This window comes from Erpetoichthys calabaricus, chromosome 1 (assembly GCF_900747795.2).
Source record: "Erpetoichthys calabaricus chromosome 1, fErpCal1.3, whole genome shotgun sequence".
NCBI classification, from domain to species: domain Eukaryota; kingdom Metazoa; phylum Chordata; class Cladistia; order Polypteriformes; family Polypteridae; genus Erpetoichthys; species Erpetoichthys calabaricus.
This window is the reverse complement of record NC_041394.2, coordinates 19,636,365-19,653,876: the sequence shown is the minus strand read 5'-3', so window position 1 is coordinate 19,653,876 and position 17,512 is coordinate 19,636,365. Positions and strand designations below refer to the sequence as shown.

At 41.1% G+C, this 17,512-nt stretch overlaps 2 protein-coding genes across 2 annotated transcripts in view; one reads left to right on the top strand and one right to left on the bottom strand.

The window, feature by feature from the left end:
* The window catches only part of polr2i (RNA polymerase II subunit I), a 29,583-nt gene extending 18,191 nt beyond the window's left edge, over nt 1-11,392 (top strand). The window contains exons 3-6 of the mRNA XM_028796062.1: nt 3,055-3,128; nt 5,403-5,477; nt 10,484-10,535; nt 11,138-11,392. Of these exons, the coding sequence (XP_028651895.1) occupies nt 3,055-3,128; nt 5,403-5,477; nt 10,484-10,535; nt 11,138-11,200 (264 nt within the window). The 3' untranslated portion in view covers nt 11,201-11,392. The remainder of the gene's footprint in view (nt 1-3,054; nt 3,129-5,402; nt 5,478-10,483; nt 10,536-11,137) is intronic.
* A 93-nt stretch (nt 11,393-11,485) lies between these two features.
* On the bottom strand, nt 11,486-14,200 carry LOC114645275 (putative transcription factor Ovo-like 1). Its single transcript, XM_028793148.2, has 2 exons — nt 14,024-14,200; nt 11,486-11,915 (listed from the first exon to the last, which is right to left on the bottom strand). The coding sequence occupies exons 1-2, from the start codon at nt 14,136-14,138 to the stop codon at nt 11,608-11,610; spliced, it is 423 nt and encodes a 140-aa protein (XP_028648981.2). The 5' UTR covers nt 14,139-14,200; the 3' UTR covers nt 11,486-11,607.
* Nucleotides 14,201-17,512: the final 3,312 nt, after the last annotated feature.

Genomic DNA, 17,512 nt, shown 5'->3' with positions numbered 1-17,512 from the left:
GTACAGTTAGTGCAGCAAGTGCACTATGATTAATACTTTGATAATCAGGGGAAATAGTTAATTGCTGTATTCGGGAATATTCTGACAGATACAGTCATGTGAAAAAGTAAGCATATTTCATGGAAACTTGCCTTTTTCAATATTTTTGAACAGGTAAATAGCAAATCTTCATACAAACAATGATATATTTGAATAAAAACACAAAGAACATTTCTTTTCAATCATTAATGGTTTACTGGGGTAAAAAGTAAGTATACCCTTGGCTTCAGAAGCTGGTATTCCCTCTTTTAGCAGAATTTTCTACTTCTGGACATTTTGCATAACTGCCCACCAGTCTCTGACATTGACTTTAAGATTTTTTTTTTTTTTTACCTCCTGGCAAAATTCCTTCAATTGCAAGTTGTTTGTGGGTTTTCTTGCATGTACTGCTTAAAGCAATGTTCAATGGTAAACTGTAGTGTTGCTCTGACATTCTTTTTGGATAGCTAAGCCTTCAAACTAAGCCTGCACACTCTCTCTGATTATAGATGCATTCATTTTGAAACCAGCTTTATCAAGAGTTTCCTGCAAATGCCACAATGAAGGTTTGGGGTCCTTGGAGACTTCTCCTAGTATCAAACTATCAGCTCTTGGGCTTAAGTTGCTGGGCCAGCCAGTCCTGGATAAATTAGATAGCTAGATAGATAGATAGATACTTTATAATTAGTAGTCATCTGAAATCTGTGCCATTTGATTTTTTTTTTTACAGTGGAAAGATTGATTTCAAACAACTTGGTGATCTTTTTAAATCCCTTGCCAGACTTCTAAGCATCCATAGCCTTCTTTCTAAGAGCCTGCGAGAGCTCTTTTGATCTTGGCACGATGACACCACACATGTCAATAGCACAGAGAACACAAGATCCTCGATATCTGCAGGTTAAATAAGACAGGGTCCACCTGTTTACCTCCCTAATCATTGGCACCCAATCTGAAACACTTGATTTGCTGGATTTGAACTGGTGATAAATCTAGGGTCTGACTTTTTCTATGTGACAAATCTACATTTTTGTTAGTGTAGACTATGAGAATGAATACTCCATTTCAATTTTAGGTGTCATTTGTTCAAACATATTTCCTTTGCCTTTTGACACTGTTTGTGTAAAGTTCTAATGTTTGCTTGTTTAGATATTTTGAAAAAGTCAGCAGTTTCTCTGGGGTGTAGTTACTTTTTCCCCCATGGCTTAATGCATGTAGCATAAACTGCTAAACAGCTAGAAAAGACAAAGTGGATATATGCCATTAGTACAAATGAGATGTTATGTATTGTCAAATATTATACACACACACACACACTAGAGGGCTTCGCTCGCTTCCCCTTCCCCCAACAAATGAAAAACACTACCCACTTTGCGTCTCTGCCGCTCAGGTTGTGAAGAGAGGGGGCTGAACACACCCCAAGGAGACGCGGCTACTCCTCTGACACCCCCTCTTAAACGGTGATACAATGGGAAACACACACACTGTTTTTACCTCCTCTTTGCTCGATCAGCTGCTGGCTTGCTGCTGCTGCCGCCATGCCGTGTGATCTGCATCTTGCGCAGCGCACTTCTGTCATATCACCTATGTCCATATATTCGATCTCTTTTTGCTTTTACCTTTTCATCAATATCGCACTGAATTTTGTTTCTGTGTTTGGAATTACATCGTGACAATGCAACGTATAACTGCCCGTGAGTGAATATCGTTTTTTCTCTCTAGAAGAAATATGTCTGATGAATAGTTTTCACACAACTGAGAAATGATTGAACCGTGTGTGTGGTTACATGGACAGGACTTTTCCAAATCTCTTTGCATAAGCTCTTGTAACTACACCTGGAGCCGGAAGCCCCGCGAGACATCGCTTGGCACGAAGACTCGTCTCGCGGGACGTGAAAGTGTCTCTCTGAGACAGTCACGTCTCTTCTCCTTCCAAGAGTTTTTTTTATAATAGAGAGATATATTTGACTAAATCAACAATGTTAAAATGTTAATTGCAGAGTTTACATTCATTTCCCCCCTGCCAGTCTGAATCGGATTCATTAGGTTTGGAAATACTAAGTTACAATAAATGTGAGATGTTAATAAACATTGAAATTGCTGTTAAATTCTTAACTTTGTTCATAGCTCACCACCACCCACCAGTCCAGAATTTTTAAAAGGAAAAGGAGGGAATTAATTTCAGACATAACTTAACATACTGTATCACCATAACCATAAATACATGTCTAAACGTGTGTGTGCAGGGGTGCATCAAGCTGTTTTGAAGCAGTATGTGGGGTTTCTTTTTTTTTTGTTTGGACCCTCACTTTATAAAGTACCAACTTATCATAACAATGACATGGCTTAAAATGCAGACAATAATCCAACAATAATCATTTTCAAACTGGTATAGCATATGAGACATAGACACAGCAAAATTAAAGATAGATAGATACTTTGTTAATCCCCAAGGGGAAATTCACATAAGGGGAAATTCACAATTAAAATTCACTTAAAAGAACCATATGGCACTCTCTTCTTTAAATGCGTTGCATAATGATTTAATTCAACGTGTAAGTATCTCTCAAATTGAATTATGGTAAAACTTGCATTAAAGCTCACAGACCATTGTCTTTTGTTGTTCATCATCTATGACTTATTACATTCTTACATTACATTACATTCTTGGCGTGCTACAGAAAGTTCTCCATAAGTGTCCCTCTAGGAAAAAGAAAATCTCTCCAACGTCATGTATTGATTGGATGATGTTTTTTATATTATTTGCATACATTGACAGGGATCCGTAAACAGGTTTCACGGTTAAATGTTTAAAGATTATCATTATACTTTAGTTTTATTGATGTTCAATTTGATTAGCACAGTCAGTTCATTTAATATACTTTAATATCCTTAATTATTCATTTGGAATGTGTCCCACTCCAATCTGCTAATAGCATTCTTTCATTTGTGCAGTTCATTTAGGCATACTATGCGTGTTGATTAACCCTTCTATTAACCTCAAACATTTGATTAATAAATGCGGTGTTGTCTTTCTAGTGCAGAAACTGTGATTATCAACAGGAAGCGGACAATAGCTGCATTTATGTTAACAAGATAACCCACGAGGTTGAGTAAGTATAAAGTTGTTTTTTTTTTTTTTCTTCATATTTTAAAATGTAAATTTGTTTTTATTGACTTTTTGAATTATATATCTTCTGATTCACTGAGATACATCATCAGTGATGTAGCCTTGGGTTATCAGGTGTTTTGGATCTTTCAACATCAGATACTGTCACTCAGGCATTCAGGCCTTTGCCTATGTCCCAGTATCATTCACACTCCACATCACAGTCTTTCTGAAGCACAGCCATCAAACTCTGTTTTTCTTTCTCATTACTCCCAATACACTGTGCACGTTACAGACAGACTTACCTGTGAAACTACTACAGCCCACGTTTTCACATCAGACTTACACCCCGGCTGCAACACTGCTTCACAAGGTATTCATACTTGACCATTTTATATCTTTAGCCTCCTCGATTCTGTCTTTCCAGGGAACAGTCAATTTCAGCTTGATCACTTGCCTTTTCAATTCAAACAGCAAGATAACTTCAAGTCTCAAGGCGGTCATGCAGGTGGACTCTGGGGAAACTCATCTGGTTCCCTAAGTCAGCATACACAGACATGAGGAACCCAATCAAGTATTCTCTTTTGGAAGTGGGTCTGCTGTGCTGCTCTTGCAAACCTGCTGATGCATATTGTTGGATAGAGGTGCTGATGTTGTTCATATGATTGAACTCCCTAGGTACCTGGTTATAGTGTCTTCAATACTGTCCTTCTCCCGGTGATTGGGGGCAGACGCTGAGGATCTACTGCAGTGCTCCTCTCCTTTGGAACACTGGGCATACTGGTACTTCTGCCCTGATCCACTTAGAGTTTGGATGGACCAGGTTGAACATCAAAGGTGTCTTGGGGTAGAAATGCAATCTGCCTGGGTGTTGTTTTTTTAATCATGAGGGACAATTAAAAGTGTTACAACTGACTGCACTGCACATGTCTGTGTATACTGGTGGAAAGTCAAGCTGAAGGCCTTGTGACTGTTTATCCATAATTGGACCGAGTTGTGTTTTTTCCTTCAGTTGTCACACCTAGTAGTATAACCCATAATTTGTGATGGTGGTCATGAATGAAAGAGATGAAAAGAGGCAAGACTTTTGCTCAGAGGAAGATGTTGAAAATTTCCTGCTGCACGTTTTTGAAAAATTTTTGGTACACTAAAAAAAGTGAATGGGGGAATCTGCTTTCTTTTATTTTTTTTTAAGCCTACAACCACAAATATTCTTTAGACATATGACATGCATTGTCCCAAAATTTTTCCATCAGCCCTTGCATTAATACCGCATTATTAGAAGAACTACAGACTGCCTTCAAGTATGTTCACTTCATGTACAATTTGACTTTTAGTCCTATAATAATTCTTTGAATGGTTCTCCATAAAAAAGATAGAACTTCTTACTGAATTCTGGGCACTTGTAGAATTTAGAATTGAAGTGGGGAAGATAGATTATGATAATCATGCAAAACATTTTGCATTTACTCCTGCAGCTATTACACAGTGGTCTTGCCTCCAGTGTTGTGGCCAGAATATTTAATAATAAGAACCTTTGTTTTCAATGAGTTGTACATCACAAAAGGAGAAATGGGTGAATAAGTGGATGATCAAAAACATAGCCCAGAGGCCTTAAATCTTGTCATAATCAAGTCCATTATTTCATAGGTTAAGACATATGGTGCAATTATGATCATACTATTGTAAATTGGATTGTTAGCCCTACATGGATGTGTAAGAGTAGCATGATAATGAAGGTTTTCATAAATTTCATTATAGCACTGTGAGATACACAATGATTCTGTGTTGTCAGTATAAGCAACAGAAGGAGCATCAGGACAACAAATTGAGACCTCTCAGATCTCAGACCTTACCAAAATGATAATGCATAGAATAACCTGGAGTTCAGCTGATCATCAATTCTCTACAAATGTACCTAAATTTCAACAGTTAAACATTGTAAAATCAAAATCTGCTATGTGGAGACAGACTGATTCAAAATGAATGATGGCTGATATTTAAAGAATGACTTCTGTTACCAGTTACTGTTTGAGGTGTATGAAAATTTACTCAACCTATTTTGATTTTTTTCCTGTAATTGATTTTCTGTAGATAAGAGCATTTTTTTTTCACTTTTTTTAGTTACATTTTATTTAATTTTACATTAATAGGCCAAAAATATAAAAGTTGTGAATGTGTGTTTACATTTTTAATGAACACTTTGCATGTGTGATCACTTTTTTCTTTCTTTCTCCCTTTCTGTATTCATCATGCAAATTACGTCTCTTGTTTGCAGTGAGCTGACGCAGATCATTGCAGATGTTGCCCAGGATCCTACCCTGCCAAGAACTGAAGATCATCCCTGTCCAAAGTATGTTGTTTCAAAAGTAGAACATTAAAGTATCTTGATAGATGTAAAAAAAAAAATCAAATCACAGCTGCACATTATATGATACAATACCATGAATGTAAAACATTTTCCAAATAGTTTTCATAAAATTATCTTTTTCCTCTCTAAAGCTGTGCTTTGCCTTATGAGAGCTCAACAAAAAAAAATCACCCGAAAGAGGAGCAAAAATAATATTTAATCAGATGGTTACAGGTTTTTTTTTTAATTCCAAGGTTCTTCTAGCTGCATTTTTGTTTCCTTTATAGATGCTTTCATTGGTTATCCCTCTGGTATCTAGGGTAGGGTAGGGTAGGGTAGAGTAGAGTATAGAACATTGCAGATGCTCTTTCTTGAGCACCTGATCATGGTGCCGCCAATACCTTTCTTCTCCCAGTGCCTTGGAGCAGGAGTTGAAGATATGCTCCAGAATTCCTTTCCTTTAGCACAACAGAAATGTTGATAATTATGCTGCACGACACATATAGAGATTAGGTGGAATATCAAAAATAGAACATCAAAGATAACTCAGGTTAGAGCTTCAATATTGCTGGGACGTCACTTTTATATTATATATTGTGACTAACTGCACTGCAGATGTCCTGCATGTGCTGCTGCTGTGCAGTGAAGGGTAGCCAATTTAAAGGTCTTGTGACTGTACAGCCCAGTTGTTTAACTCCCTACTTTATGATAGTGGCTGTGAGTAATGTTTCTTCAGCCATGTGAAGCTCCACCATAGCCATAGTACTCCACCACAATGGATTTAAAATGAAGCATGCAAGATGTGATTGAAGTATAGACTTACAGCTTTAACTCAAGGGGGTTTACAAAAATATTATTTGAGCCATTTAGGAATGACGTCCATTTTTATACATAGCCCCTGCCCCTCTATGGACTTTACTGCCTCCTATTTTGTCTTCAGCACGTGAAATGCATGTTTAGTTGGATTGAGGTCAGGTGACTGAAAAGCGCTTGGGTTGTTTTTGCAGTATGTTTTGGATCGTTGTCCACCTGTACTGTAAAGTGCTGCTTTATCCATTTTGCGTCATTTGGCTAAATCTGAGAGGACAGTGTTACCATATACGCTTCAGAATTCATCCTGCTGCTGCTTCTGTCGGCCTTCATATCAATAAACACTTGTCTCACAGTTTCTTTTGCCGCCATACATGCCTATATCATAACAACGCCTTCACTAGGTTTCGCAGATGATGTGGTGCACTTTGGATCATGAACTGATCCTTCCCTTCTCTATACTCTTCCCATCATTCTGATTCACGGTGATCTTGGTTTCATCTGGCCAAAAATATTGATCCAGAACTGGGCAGGCGTTTTTTTATATGTTTTCAACCAAAGTCTAATCGACCTTCCTATTCTTGAGGCTTACCAGTGGTTTCCACATTGTGGTAAACTCTCTGTGTTTGCTTTTATGAAGTCTTTTCTTGACTGCAGACTACCTCCTGGCTTTGATTTGGTTAGATGTTTTATTCATCAAGGAAGGAATTCTGTGATCATCCATCCATAGTTGTCTTCTGTGGTGGTCTGGGCTTTTTTGGTGTTGCTGACCTCAGCAGTGCTTTGCTTCTTTTTAAGAAGGTGCCAAATTGTTTCCTTCGTCACTCCTGATATTTATGCTATCTCTTTGATGGGTTTTTCTTTGTTGTCGCAGCCTAATTTTGGTCTGCTTTACTTGCATTGAAAGCTCTTTGGACCTCTTAGTGAGATTTTACAGCAACAGCTTCCAAAAGCAAATTACATACTTAGAATCACCTCTAGATCTTTTACCTGCTTAATTGTCAATGAAATAATGATGTGACTTCTCACACCTGGCCATGCAGCTTATCAGTCAATTAATTGCCCAATAGATAAAAAGGGGATGACGTGTGTAGTTCCTTCACCATTCACCCAAGTTTGATGTAAATAGCGTCAAATTAAAGCTGGCATTCTACACTTTTACCTCACATTCAGTATACAGCTTCAGCACCAATATTTATTGGTAAAAAGCTAAAATAACAATTTTACCAAAGTCCAAAGGTATTTAGACATAACTATATAACCCAGAGCATATAATCTATATATATAATTCACTAAGCCGCCGACAAGTAGCCACCCATGGAAAGCACGCCGGCAGGGGCGTGGATTCACTAAGCCGCCGATAAGTAAGACGCCCATGGCACACGCAGGAAGGAGCCACACCCACCAACTCTAAGACCATTGGATACAACGACAACTCGCAGAGCCACGGCCACCAACTCGGATGCGACGACTCGGAAAAAACACCGTCATTTATGTTCGTCTGTCCTACAGTACACGTGCACCTCTGAGCCACGTTGACTTTTCGGTTACGACGCACGACCGCGTGCACCATAGCAAACTGTTTTACACGCTACATACAGCAATTCGCATCCGCGACAAACATGTGTCTTCTTAGATGGTCCTGCAGGAACATGGAAGACGTTTCCCCGCCCACCAACACTCCTTATTCCCCGACCGGCGTCCACCGCATCCGCGACAAACATGCGTCTTCTTAGATGGTCCTACAGGAACACAGGAAAAGATGTTTCCCAGCCCACCAACACTCCGTTTTCCCCGGCCCGCGTCTACCCTCGTTCTCTAGGCATTCACACTGCCTGCTCATGTGCCCGGATGCAATAACTCACCGACCACCCAGTTAGTCCCTTTCGTCTGTGCTAGGAGTCCACATGCACCTCTGAGCCACGTTGACTTTTCATTATTCATTTCGGTTACGACACCCGACCACGTCCACCATCGAAAACCATGGGAAACGAACAACGAAGCCCCGCCCAGAAACTCTACCCCTCCGGCAACTCGAACAGCTCATCAAACACATACTCGCTTTGGTCTGTGCTGCTGTCCAAATCCAGCTGTGAAACACGTTGACTGTTCTTTTGCCCTCCATGGCTACGGCTTCAAATGTATTTCATGGAAACAACACTTCTTTCAATGTTATAGAAATTCCTGCATCAGGTAACTGTTTGTTTCATTCAGTCGGGTTTTTTTTTGGAAAAATGTCATTGACATCAAACTTCGGATCATGGCTGTTGGCTTTGTTTGCCAACATTGGGATAACGTCAGCGAGGTGGTCACAAACTCACAACAACTCACCACACAAGGACGCCCTGTCTCTCAAGGCATTCACACTGCTGGGAGACAACCATGGGATACGCAGAAAATAGCCATGTCAGTCAACGCAGATCAGACACCCAGGCAAACAACACTGAATAACCAATAGCTGCAACTACTTTGCCCACCCCCACTCCTCACCTGAGTCGGTTTCGTTTGTGTTCAGCAGTGTTTCCCAAACTCGGTCCTGGTGAACCCCTGTGGATGCAGGGTTTTGTTCCAACCAGATTCCTAATCATTAATGCCGATGAAACTCATCCGGGATAAGTCGGTTTTTCAAACACAGCCGTGTAGCAGATTAGTCTAGATAGATAGATAGATAGATACTTTATTAATCCCAATGGGAAATTCACTAGCTGGATGTAATAATCCGAAATGAATGCGTGCCCTCGCACTGAGTGAAAAGCCAATGTATATTGAGTCTAGAAAACAAGATCAGCATGTCTTTGATAGGCTGCAACAAAATGATGAAAGAACGGGCGCATTTTTTTCACACAAGCTGGGTGGGTGGGTGTTAGTTAAATAATTAGTTACTCGAAGGATTTCAAGATTTAATATGCACAAGCGGTAACACTGTAGAAGCAGCCCAAACCAGAAAAGACGGCTGGCAAAAAGTGGCCGACAAATTAAACGCGTGTGCATTGTACTTACTGAAAGCAGCACTACGGATTTTGCAAATGTTCCGTTTTTTTCCCTCTGATTAAAAAACATCAAAAAAGCGGCGTGATTATGCAGCGTTTACTACGCCGCGGGTTTGGTATGCAGCGTGTAAAACAGTTTGTTTGTCGCGGATAATTTGCCTTTTACTTTAACACGAAGACAATTTCCTGTTAGATTTGCCTTTGCGATGACAATTAATAAGGCACAGGGCCAAACTTTCAAAAACATGGCTAGCGGGTCATACACTCGCACTGATTACGTCCCTGCCCTTTGTGCCCTTAACCACACCTCTGATACCTTTCCAGTATTGTAGTTTTGGAAAATGTTAATTATAGTTAAAGATTTCTATTATAGTTTAAACAGTGTTTACTATTTTAACATTGACATCTTGTTCTAGACCAGTCCTTCTTCCTGGCATTGGTTTTATAGGTATTTATGTTTAAAAGGTCATTATTCTCATGTGTACAGAGTACAATGAAGTTCTTACATGTATAAGCTATTCATCATGCAACAGATTCAGTCCCCTGCTCTCTCCATGTGTTCCAGCCAGGTATAATTTAATGGTATTCTATACATGTATATTTGCAAAACATTCTGCCACTTTGCAAGAATAGAACAACTGGCTATTATAAAATAGGTATTATGACACAGAAAATCTAAATCTTTGGGATATGAATCCAGACTATTAAAGTCGCATCATTTATAGATTTATTTTTAACAACTTAATTTTCCTGTAGATTCTGCACCAAGTAGCTTCATATAACTCTTGTGTATTATACTAAACTTGCCCTAGACTGTGTGTATGTGTATGTTTTTGTTAGATGGGGTTTGGACATGTTTCTCTTGCTCTGTGATGGACTGGTGTCCAGTCCAGGTATTGCCATTAATAATTGAGCCAGAGAAAGGAGCAATGGGTTCCAGCTGCCCCATGATCCTGCCCTGGATAAGCGGTTTAGGAAAGTGTATAGATGAATGAATAACCCAAACTTCATTGACAAACATTGCCAGGCAATTGATTTGAGATTTGTTATGACTTGAGAGCCCCCAAATTTTATTTTCCAGCTAAGTGCACTATGAAATGAGTGTTTTATACATAAATTTGACAACACATTGCTTTATTTGTAATGGTGCAATTCTTTCTATAGTAACATACTATAAAAGTTCATTTTTTTCCTCCCCCAATTCTTTAGGTGTGGCCACAAGGAGGCAGTATTCTTCCAGTCTCACAGTATGAAAGCTGAGGTATGTTTATTGCATATGTAGTAAAGGTTGGTAACCCTGTTCTGTATTGGCTTTTTTTTTTTTTCATTTTTTCCCCCAACACCTACACCCCACCCCTCCCCACCCCCCAAAGTAGTTTATTCATTTAAGTTCAGGCCATGCTGTTGCATTTTAATATGTTAGTTTACATCAGAAATACCAGAAAGTATGTATACTTTGCAATTGATGTCTTGCTGAAAATCATAAAGAAAGTTTTCACACCCTTATTGCATTTTAAGTGTTTAATCATTATGCATCACAGAGCAATCTCATTCATACACCTGCCCACACTTATTCACAGTGGGCCAATTTAGAGGTGTCATTCAGTCTAACATGTACTTCTTTGGAATACGGGAGGGAAAACTGGAGAACTTACAGACAGCCAAGGGGAGTGTATGAAATCCACAAAGACAGTAACCAGGCCTTAACTGGAAGAAATTGTGCTAACCCCTGTGCCATTATGTGGCCACATTCTTATTCTTACACTAAAAGTGCAGGATGTTTTCCAGATTCATCATATTGCTTGGTGATGTAAGTGAAAGTCTCACATGTGTTGTTTTTGTCACATTTTATTTTTTTTTCAGGACGCTATGAGATTGTATTATGTATGCACAGCACCACATTGTGGTCATCGCTGGACTGAATAAGAAAGACCAGAGTTTTCTTCGCTTATGGGTTTTAGTGTTTCTTTTTTTTTAATCAGCTCTAATCAGCGTTGTAAATAAGAAGATCCTGTATGACTTTATACAAAACATTGGAGAAGGTCTGAACATGTGAACTGTGAGCATGTTTCAAAACTGCTTCCTTTGTACAATAATAAAAGAGATTTTTTTAAACAAGCCATACACAGGTTTGTCGTTTTTAATGCACATGTGCAGTTATATTTTGGTGTACAATGTTTAGATGTTTGTGAATGGTTTGTATTTGTTCATATTTAGCAGGCCAAGTATTACAGCTATCATTTGTTGTTTGTTTTGTTTTTAGGTGTGAAGTTGAGCAGGTCTAACCATCACAGTTAAGGCTTAGTACTTGGGATGAGTATTTTTGTGCCTTTTCAGAGGTAATAGGCTCCTGTATTACGGTAGAACAGCACTGTGCCTAGCTTGGTGGCTGTGCTGGCGGCATGCTTGCGGAAATAGCGCCGAAGTGCAGGGCTGGTAGGGTGATGTTCCCGCATGTGTAAATAGTATTCCTCTCCATTGGTTGATGTGTAGCCACAGTCCTCGCACACAAAAATCTTGGAACGCCTCTCACGGTAGGCATATTGCTGGGTCACTCCGTGAATCTTCTTAAGGTGCGACTCCAGCGAGCAACGCTGTGTAAATGCTTTCTCGCATAGTTCACATCGATATGGCCGTATACCTACAAAGAAGAAGACATCCATAGTAAGCACTAATAAATAATGCTCAATCAATTTTCTAAACTCATTTACTTAAACTATAAGGTCATGGGGAGCTGCAGTTTTTTCCATGTGGGACATAAGCAAAGGCTAGGAGGCAAATATTTATGTCAATCTTAAGTTGATTGTTACAGGCCCACTGTGGCTACAGGTTATCATTGTAGCCAACTTCTGCTTTTAATTTGGCTCCTGCCATAACTAAACAAGGTATTGTTTCTCAGTTTCTGTGTACAAAGATGAGTTTACTGCTTTTTTGCAGATTTTTTTTAAGCATTTATGCATGTTACCAGGAGGGATAATTTAGTGTATTTAATCTTGGTTTTTAAGATTGAAAATCATGATGTTCACTTTCCTGTTCTAGATGTTTGGGTCATTTAACCCATTATCTACTAATGAGACTGTTACTGGCTGGGACACTGAGGGAGCCGTGGCTTTTCAGCATTCATTGTCATTTGCCCCACTGTCTAGTTGGCTCGGTGCGAATTGTCATTATTAGGATACAGTTGAAGCCAGTGTCACATTACAAGACTTCTAGTCGAAGGGATGTCAATACTCGATGACTACAGTTACTAATCTCATTGCCTGAGGATGTCAAATTGCATGACTAGGAATCATGGTGGATGACAATTGACTGTTTGAGTGTCCAACACAGTTTCACATTTCCAGGTTCCTGACTTTGCTAGAGCTGTACAAAAGCTTTCCAGGTACTGCGTGTTCATCCCCAATCTTGGTGCTTTATTTTTTTTTTTTTTTTTTTTTTTTGTGGTACAACAAACCTGAGACATCAGACGGATGAGCCTTTTGTCTGTTTCTGAGGTCCAAAACAACCCCGCTCCCTATTGCTTTTTTCTGCATTATACTCATTGTTCTTCTAGATGAGTGCTCATTAGTTCTCCACTCTCTCTCTCTCATACAGGCCCGCTCCTATGACTAGGACAATTTCAAAATTATTTGTTTGTGGTTGGACCAAGTCACTGGAAATATCGGGCTACACAACTGGGACCAGAACACTGTGCCACAGCTGACCCAAACTTGCTAAGATTATGCAAGTGAAATCTGTGACTGATTATTGCCAAAAATGTGTGAGGATCTTAAGAGAGTAAAGTCCTGAGAAAAAAAAATGGGAGGGGGGGTGGATGGAATAGAAAAATAAAAGTTCAGCATATAAAGCTATGACAATAATGCTAGTATTTCTAAATGTCCATCCATCCATCCATTTTCCAACCCGCTGAATCCAAACACAGGGTCACGGGGGTCTGCTGGAGCCAATCCCAGCCAACACAGGGCACAAGGCAGGAAACAATCCTGGGCAGGGTGCCAACCCACCGCAGGACACACACAAACACACCCACACACCAAGCACACACTAGGGCCAATTTAGAATCGCCAATCCACCTAACCTGCATGTCTTTGGACTGTGGGAGGAAACCGGAGCGCCCGGAGGAAACCCACGCAGACACGGGGAGAACATGCAAACTCCACGCAGGGAGGACCCGGGAATCGAACCCAGGTCCCCAGATCTCCCAACTGCGAGGCATCAGCGCTACCCACTGCACCACCGTGCCGCATTTCTAAATGTCATATACTGTAAATGTTTATCACACTATTGTACTTTCTGAATGCAGAGTAAGAAGAAGAAATAAGATCAGCTAACTATACTTTTAGAGATAAAAAGATTCACTGATTGTTACACTGGTTTAAACAAAAGCCTGCAGTGGGGGGTAGACCCCAGAACTGAATGTGAGGACCTCTGCATTATCTGATGCCACTCTGTGGCAGGGCATACACTTCTGTACACTCACTCACGTTGGGTCAGTTCAGAGATACTGCTTACCAAATAAGCACCTTTTTGATATTTTGGGGCTATCGGAATGCCCAGAGAGATCCAACCTGGCCATTGAATTGGGGTGGCTGGAGCTGATAGGCCTCTTTAGTTGATTTGTCATATTAAAAAAAAAAAAAAGAAGGTATTTGCACAAATTTATTTTTCATGTGTGACTTATTTTGTACATGCTGTTACAAAATGGTAATCACGATAGAGTTTGGAAACTGATCCCTCATCAGTGCCTACCTGTGTGAGTGCGCATATGTCTTTTGAGGTCAAAGGTGTCATTAAAACCCTTGGCACAGTAGCGACACACATGCTTCTTGACTGCGCTGTGGCACTTCAAGTGACGGGTCAACATGCGCTGAAGTGGAAACACTTTGTTGCAGACCAGGCACAGGAAATCCCCTTGGGAATGGGCTGCCCGACCCTAATAAGGACACAAAAAACAATTAGAAAGAAAAAGACAATTGAGAGGGAGGACACAGTGTACTAGAGTGCTGAGAGCAAGGCCTACCATGGGTGTCCAACTCCAACCCTAGCAGGGTACGGTGCCTGCAGGATTTAATTTCTGCCACTTTTTTCTTTAGCAACAAATAACTGCTACTACTGGCCCAAGCTTCTTTGACCCTAATTTTACTTAACTAGCTTTTTAAGGCTTATAACACTTGATAATTTCATATTTGTCACACTACATGGCTTCTCATCAAAGGGGAATGTCCAACTTGACCACTGCATTTGCAGTTTCCAGTAGGGGGCGCTTACCCTAAGGATCCTAATGCCGCAGTGCTGTAAAGCATGGTGCCATCCTTTGGATGAGACCCAACACCGAGGTCCTGACTCTACGTGGTCATAAAAGAACCCTGGGCATCTTTTGTAAAGAATAGGGTGTCTCCTGATGTCCTGGCTAAATTGACCACCATGGCCTGGTATTTCTGGCTCCTTAATCAGCTCCTGTCTCTCTCACCCCTACACCACCTAACAACAAAACTGGTGCTGTTGCATCATCCAGGTGGGCGCTGCACATACTGTATGTGGTGGTTAAAGTGGCTCCCCACTCACTGTGTTAAAGTGTTATGTGTAGCAAGAAAAGTGTGTTATAAATGTAAAGAATTATTATTATGATCTTGTTGCCTGAGAATGTCCAGTTACATGACTAGAAAATGCAGGGGCTGTCACATTAGACTGCGTGATGACATTCCAGCTCATTTTCACATTTCCAAATTCTTGTAACCTCACCTCCTTTTCTTACAGCCAATTGTGTGCCTCCTAATAGAGCTGGCTCTGTATGCAGTGTTGACAGGTACAGTGAGTTCAGCTGTAATATCTGCCTTTGCCTTTTTTTCTATTTGGTCAAAGTACATTTAAACAAGAGGCATCAGAGAGAGGAGCTTCTCTTCTGTTTGTGAGGTCCAAAACACGTGTCCCTTATTCCTTGTGGCTGCATTTTATGTATTGTACTTCCAGATGAGCATTGATCAGTTGTCAGCACTCATGCACACTGAGCCACCCCTACAAGGTGTTTGATTTTGCCGGGGTGGGTCACTGGTTATATATGACTACAATGACTGGTGGTCATGGGAATGTGCTGTGACTGCACCCTTCTCACTAACGTTTATTTGAATGGAGTCCATGACAGAAAATTGTATATGTTATGTGACATGGTATTAACATGTGTGTGCAGGGTTAGTAATGTGTTGCCTGCTGTTATGTAACTGAGACACCAGAATATTCTTTGATCCTACTGTTAGTATGCATGTTTATGCATGTCTTGTTGAATATGATGCCACAAGCTTGGCACACCTATCCTTGGCCAGTTTCGCCAATTCCTCTTTGCAGCACCTCTCATGCTCCATCAGGGTGGATGGGAAGCATCGGTGCACAGCCATTTTAAGATCTCTCCAGAGATGTTCAATCGGATTCAAGTCTGGGCTCTGGCTGGGCCACTCAAGGACATTCACAGAGTTGTCCTGAAGCCACTCCTTTGATATCTTGGCTGTGTGCTTAGGGTCGTTGTCCTGCTGAAAGATGAACTGTCACCCCAGTCTGAGGTCAAGAGCGCTCTGGAGCAGGTTTTCATCCAGGATGTCTCTGTACATTGCTGCAGTCATCTTTCCCTTTATCCTGACTAGTCTCCCAGTCCCTGCCACTGAAAAACATCCCCACAGCATGATGCTGCCGCCACCATGCTTCACTGTAGGGATGGTGCCAGGTTTCCTCCAAACGTGATGCCTGGCATTTACACCAAAGAGTTCAATCTTTGTCTCATCAGACCAGAGAATTTTCTTTCTCATGGTCTGAGAGTCCTTCAGGTGCCTTTTGGCAAACTCCAGGCCGGCTGCCATGTGCCTTTTACTAAGGAGTGGCTTCCATCTGGCCACTCTACCATACAGGCCTAATTGGTGGATTGCTGATGAGATGGTTGTCCTTCTGGAAGGTTCTCCTCTCTCCACAGAGGACCTCTGGAGCTCTGACAGAGTGACCATCGGGTTCTTGGTCACTTCCCTGACTAAGGCCCTTCTCCCCCGATCGCACAGTGTAGATGGCCAGCCAGCTCTAGGAAGAGTCCTGGTGGTTTCGAACTTCTTCCACTTATGGATGATGGAGGCCACTGTGCTCATTGGGACCTTCAAAGCAGCAGAAATTCCTTTGACTTCACTTTTTCCACATTTTGTTATGTTACAGCCTTATTCCAAAAATGGATTAAATTCATTTTTTTCCTCAGAATTCTACACACAACACCCCATAATGACAGCGTGAAAAAAGTTTACTTGAGGTTTTTGCAAATTTATTAAAAATAAAAAAATTGAGAAAGCACATGTACATAAGTATTCACAGCCTTTGCCATGAAGCTCGAAATTGAGCTCAGGTGCATCCTGTTTCCCCTGATCATCCTTGAGATGTTTCTGCAGCTTCATTGGAGTCCACCTGTGGTAAATTCAGTTGACTGGACATGATTTGGAAAGGCACACACCTGTCTATAGAAGGTCCCACAGTTGATAGTTCATGTCAGAGCACAAACCAAGCATGAAGTCAAAGGAATTGTCTGTAGACCTCCGAGACAGGATTTTCTCGCACATATCTGAGGAAGGTTACAGAAAAATTTCTGCTGCTTTAAAGGTCCCAATGAGCACAGTGGCCTTCATCATCCGTAAGTGGAAGAAGTTCGAAACCACCAGGACTCTTCCTAGAGTTGGCCGGCCATCTAAACTGAGTGATCAGGGGAGAAGGGCCTTAGTCAGGGAGGTGACCAAGAACCCGATAGTCACTCTGTCAGAGCTCCAGAGGTCCTCTGTGGAGAGAGGAGAACCTTCCAGAAGGACAACCATCTCATCAGCAATCCACCAATTAGGCCTGTATGGAAGAGTGGCCAGATGGAAGCCACTCCTTAGTAAAAGGCACATGGCAGCCGGCCTGGAGTTTGCCAAAAGGCACCTGAAGGACTCTCAGACCATGAGAGAAAATTCTCTGGTCTGATGAGACAAAGATTGAACTCTTTGGTGTGAATGCCAGGCATCACGTTTGGAGGAAACCTGGCACCATCCCTACAGTGAAGCATGGTGGTGGCAGCATCATGCTGTGGGGATGTTTTTCAGCGGCAGGGACTGGGAGACTAGTCAGGATAAAGGGAAAGATGACTGCAGCAATGTACAGAGACATCCTGGATGAAAACCTGCTCCAGAGCGCTCTTGACCTCAGACTGGGGCGACGGTTCATCTTTCAGCAGGACAACGA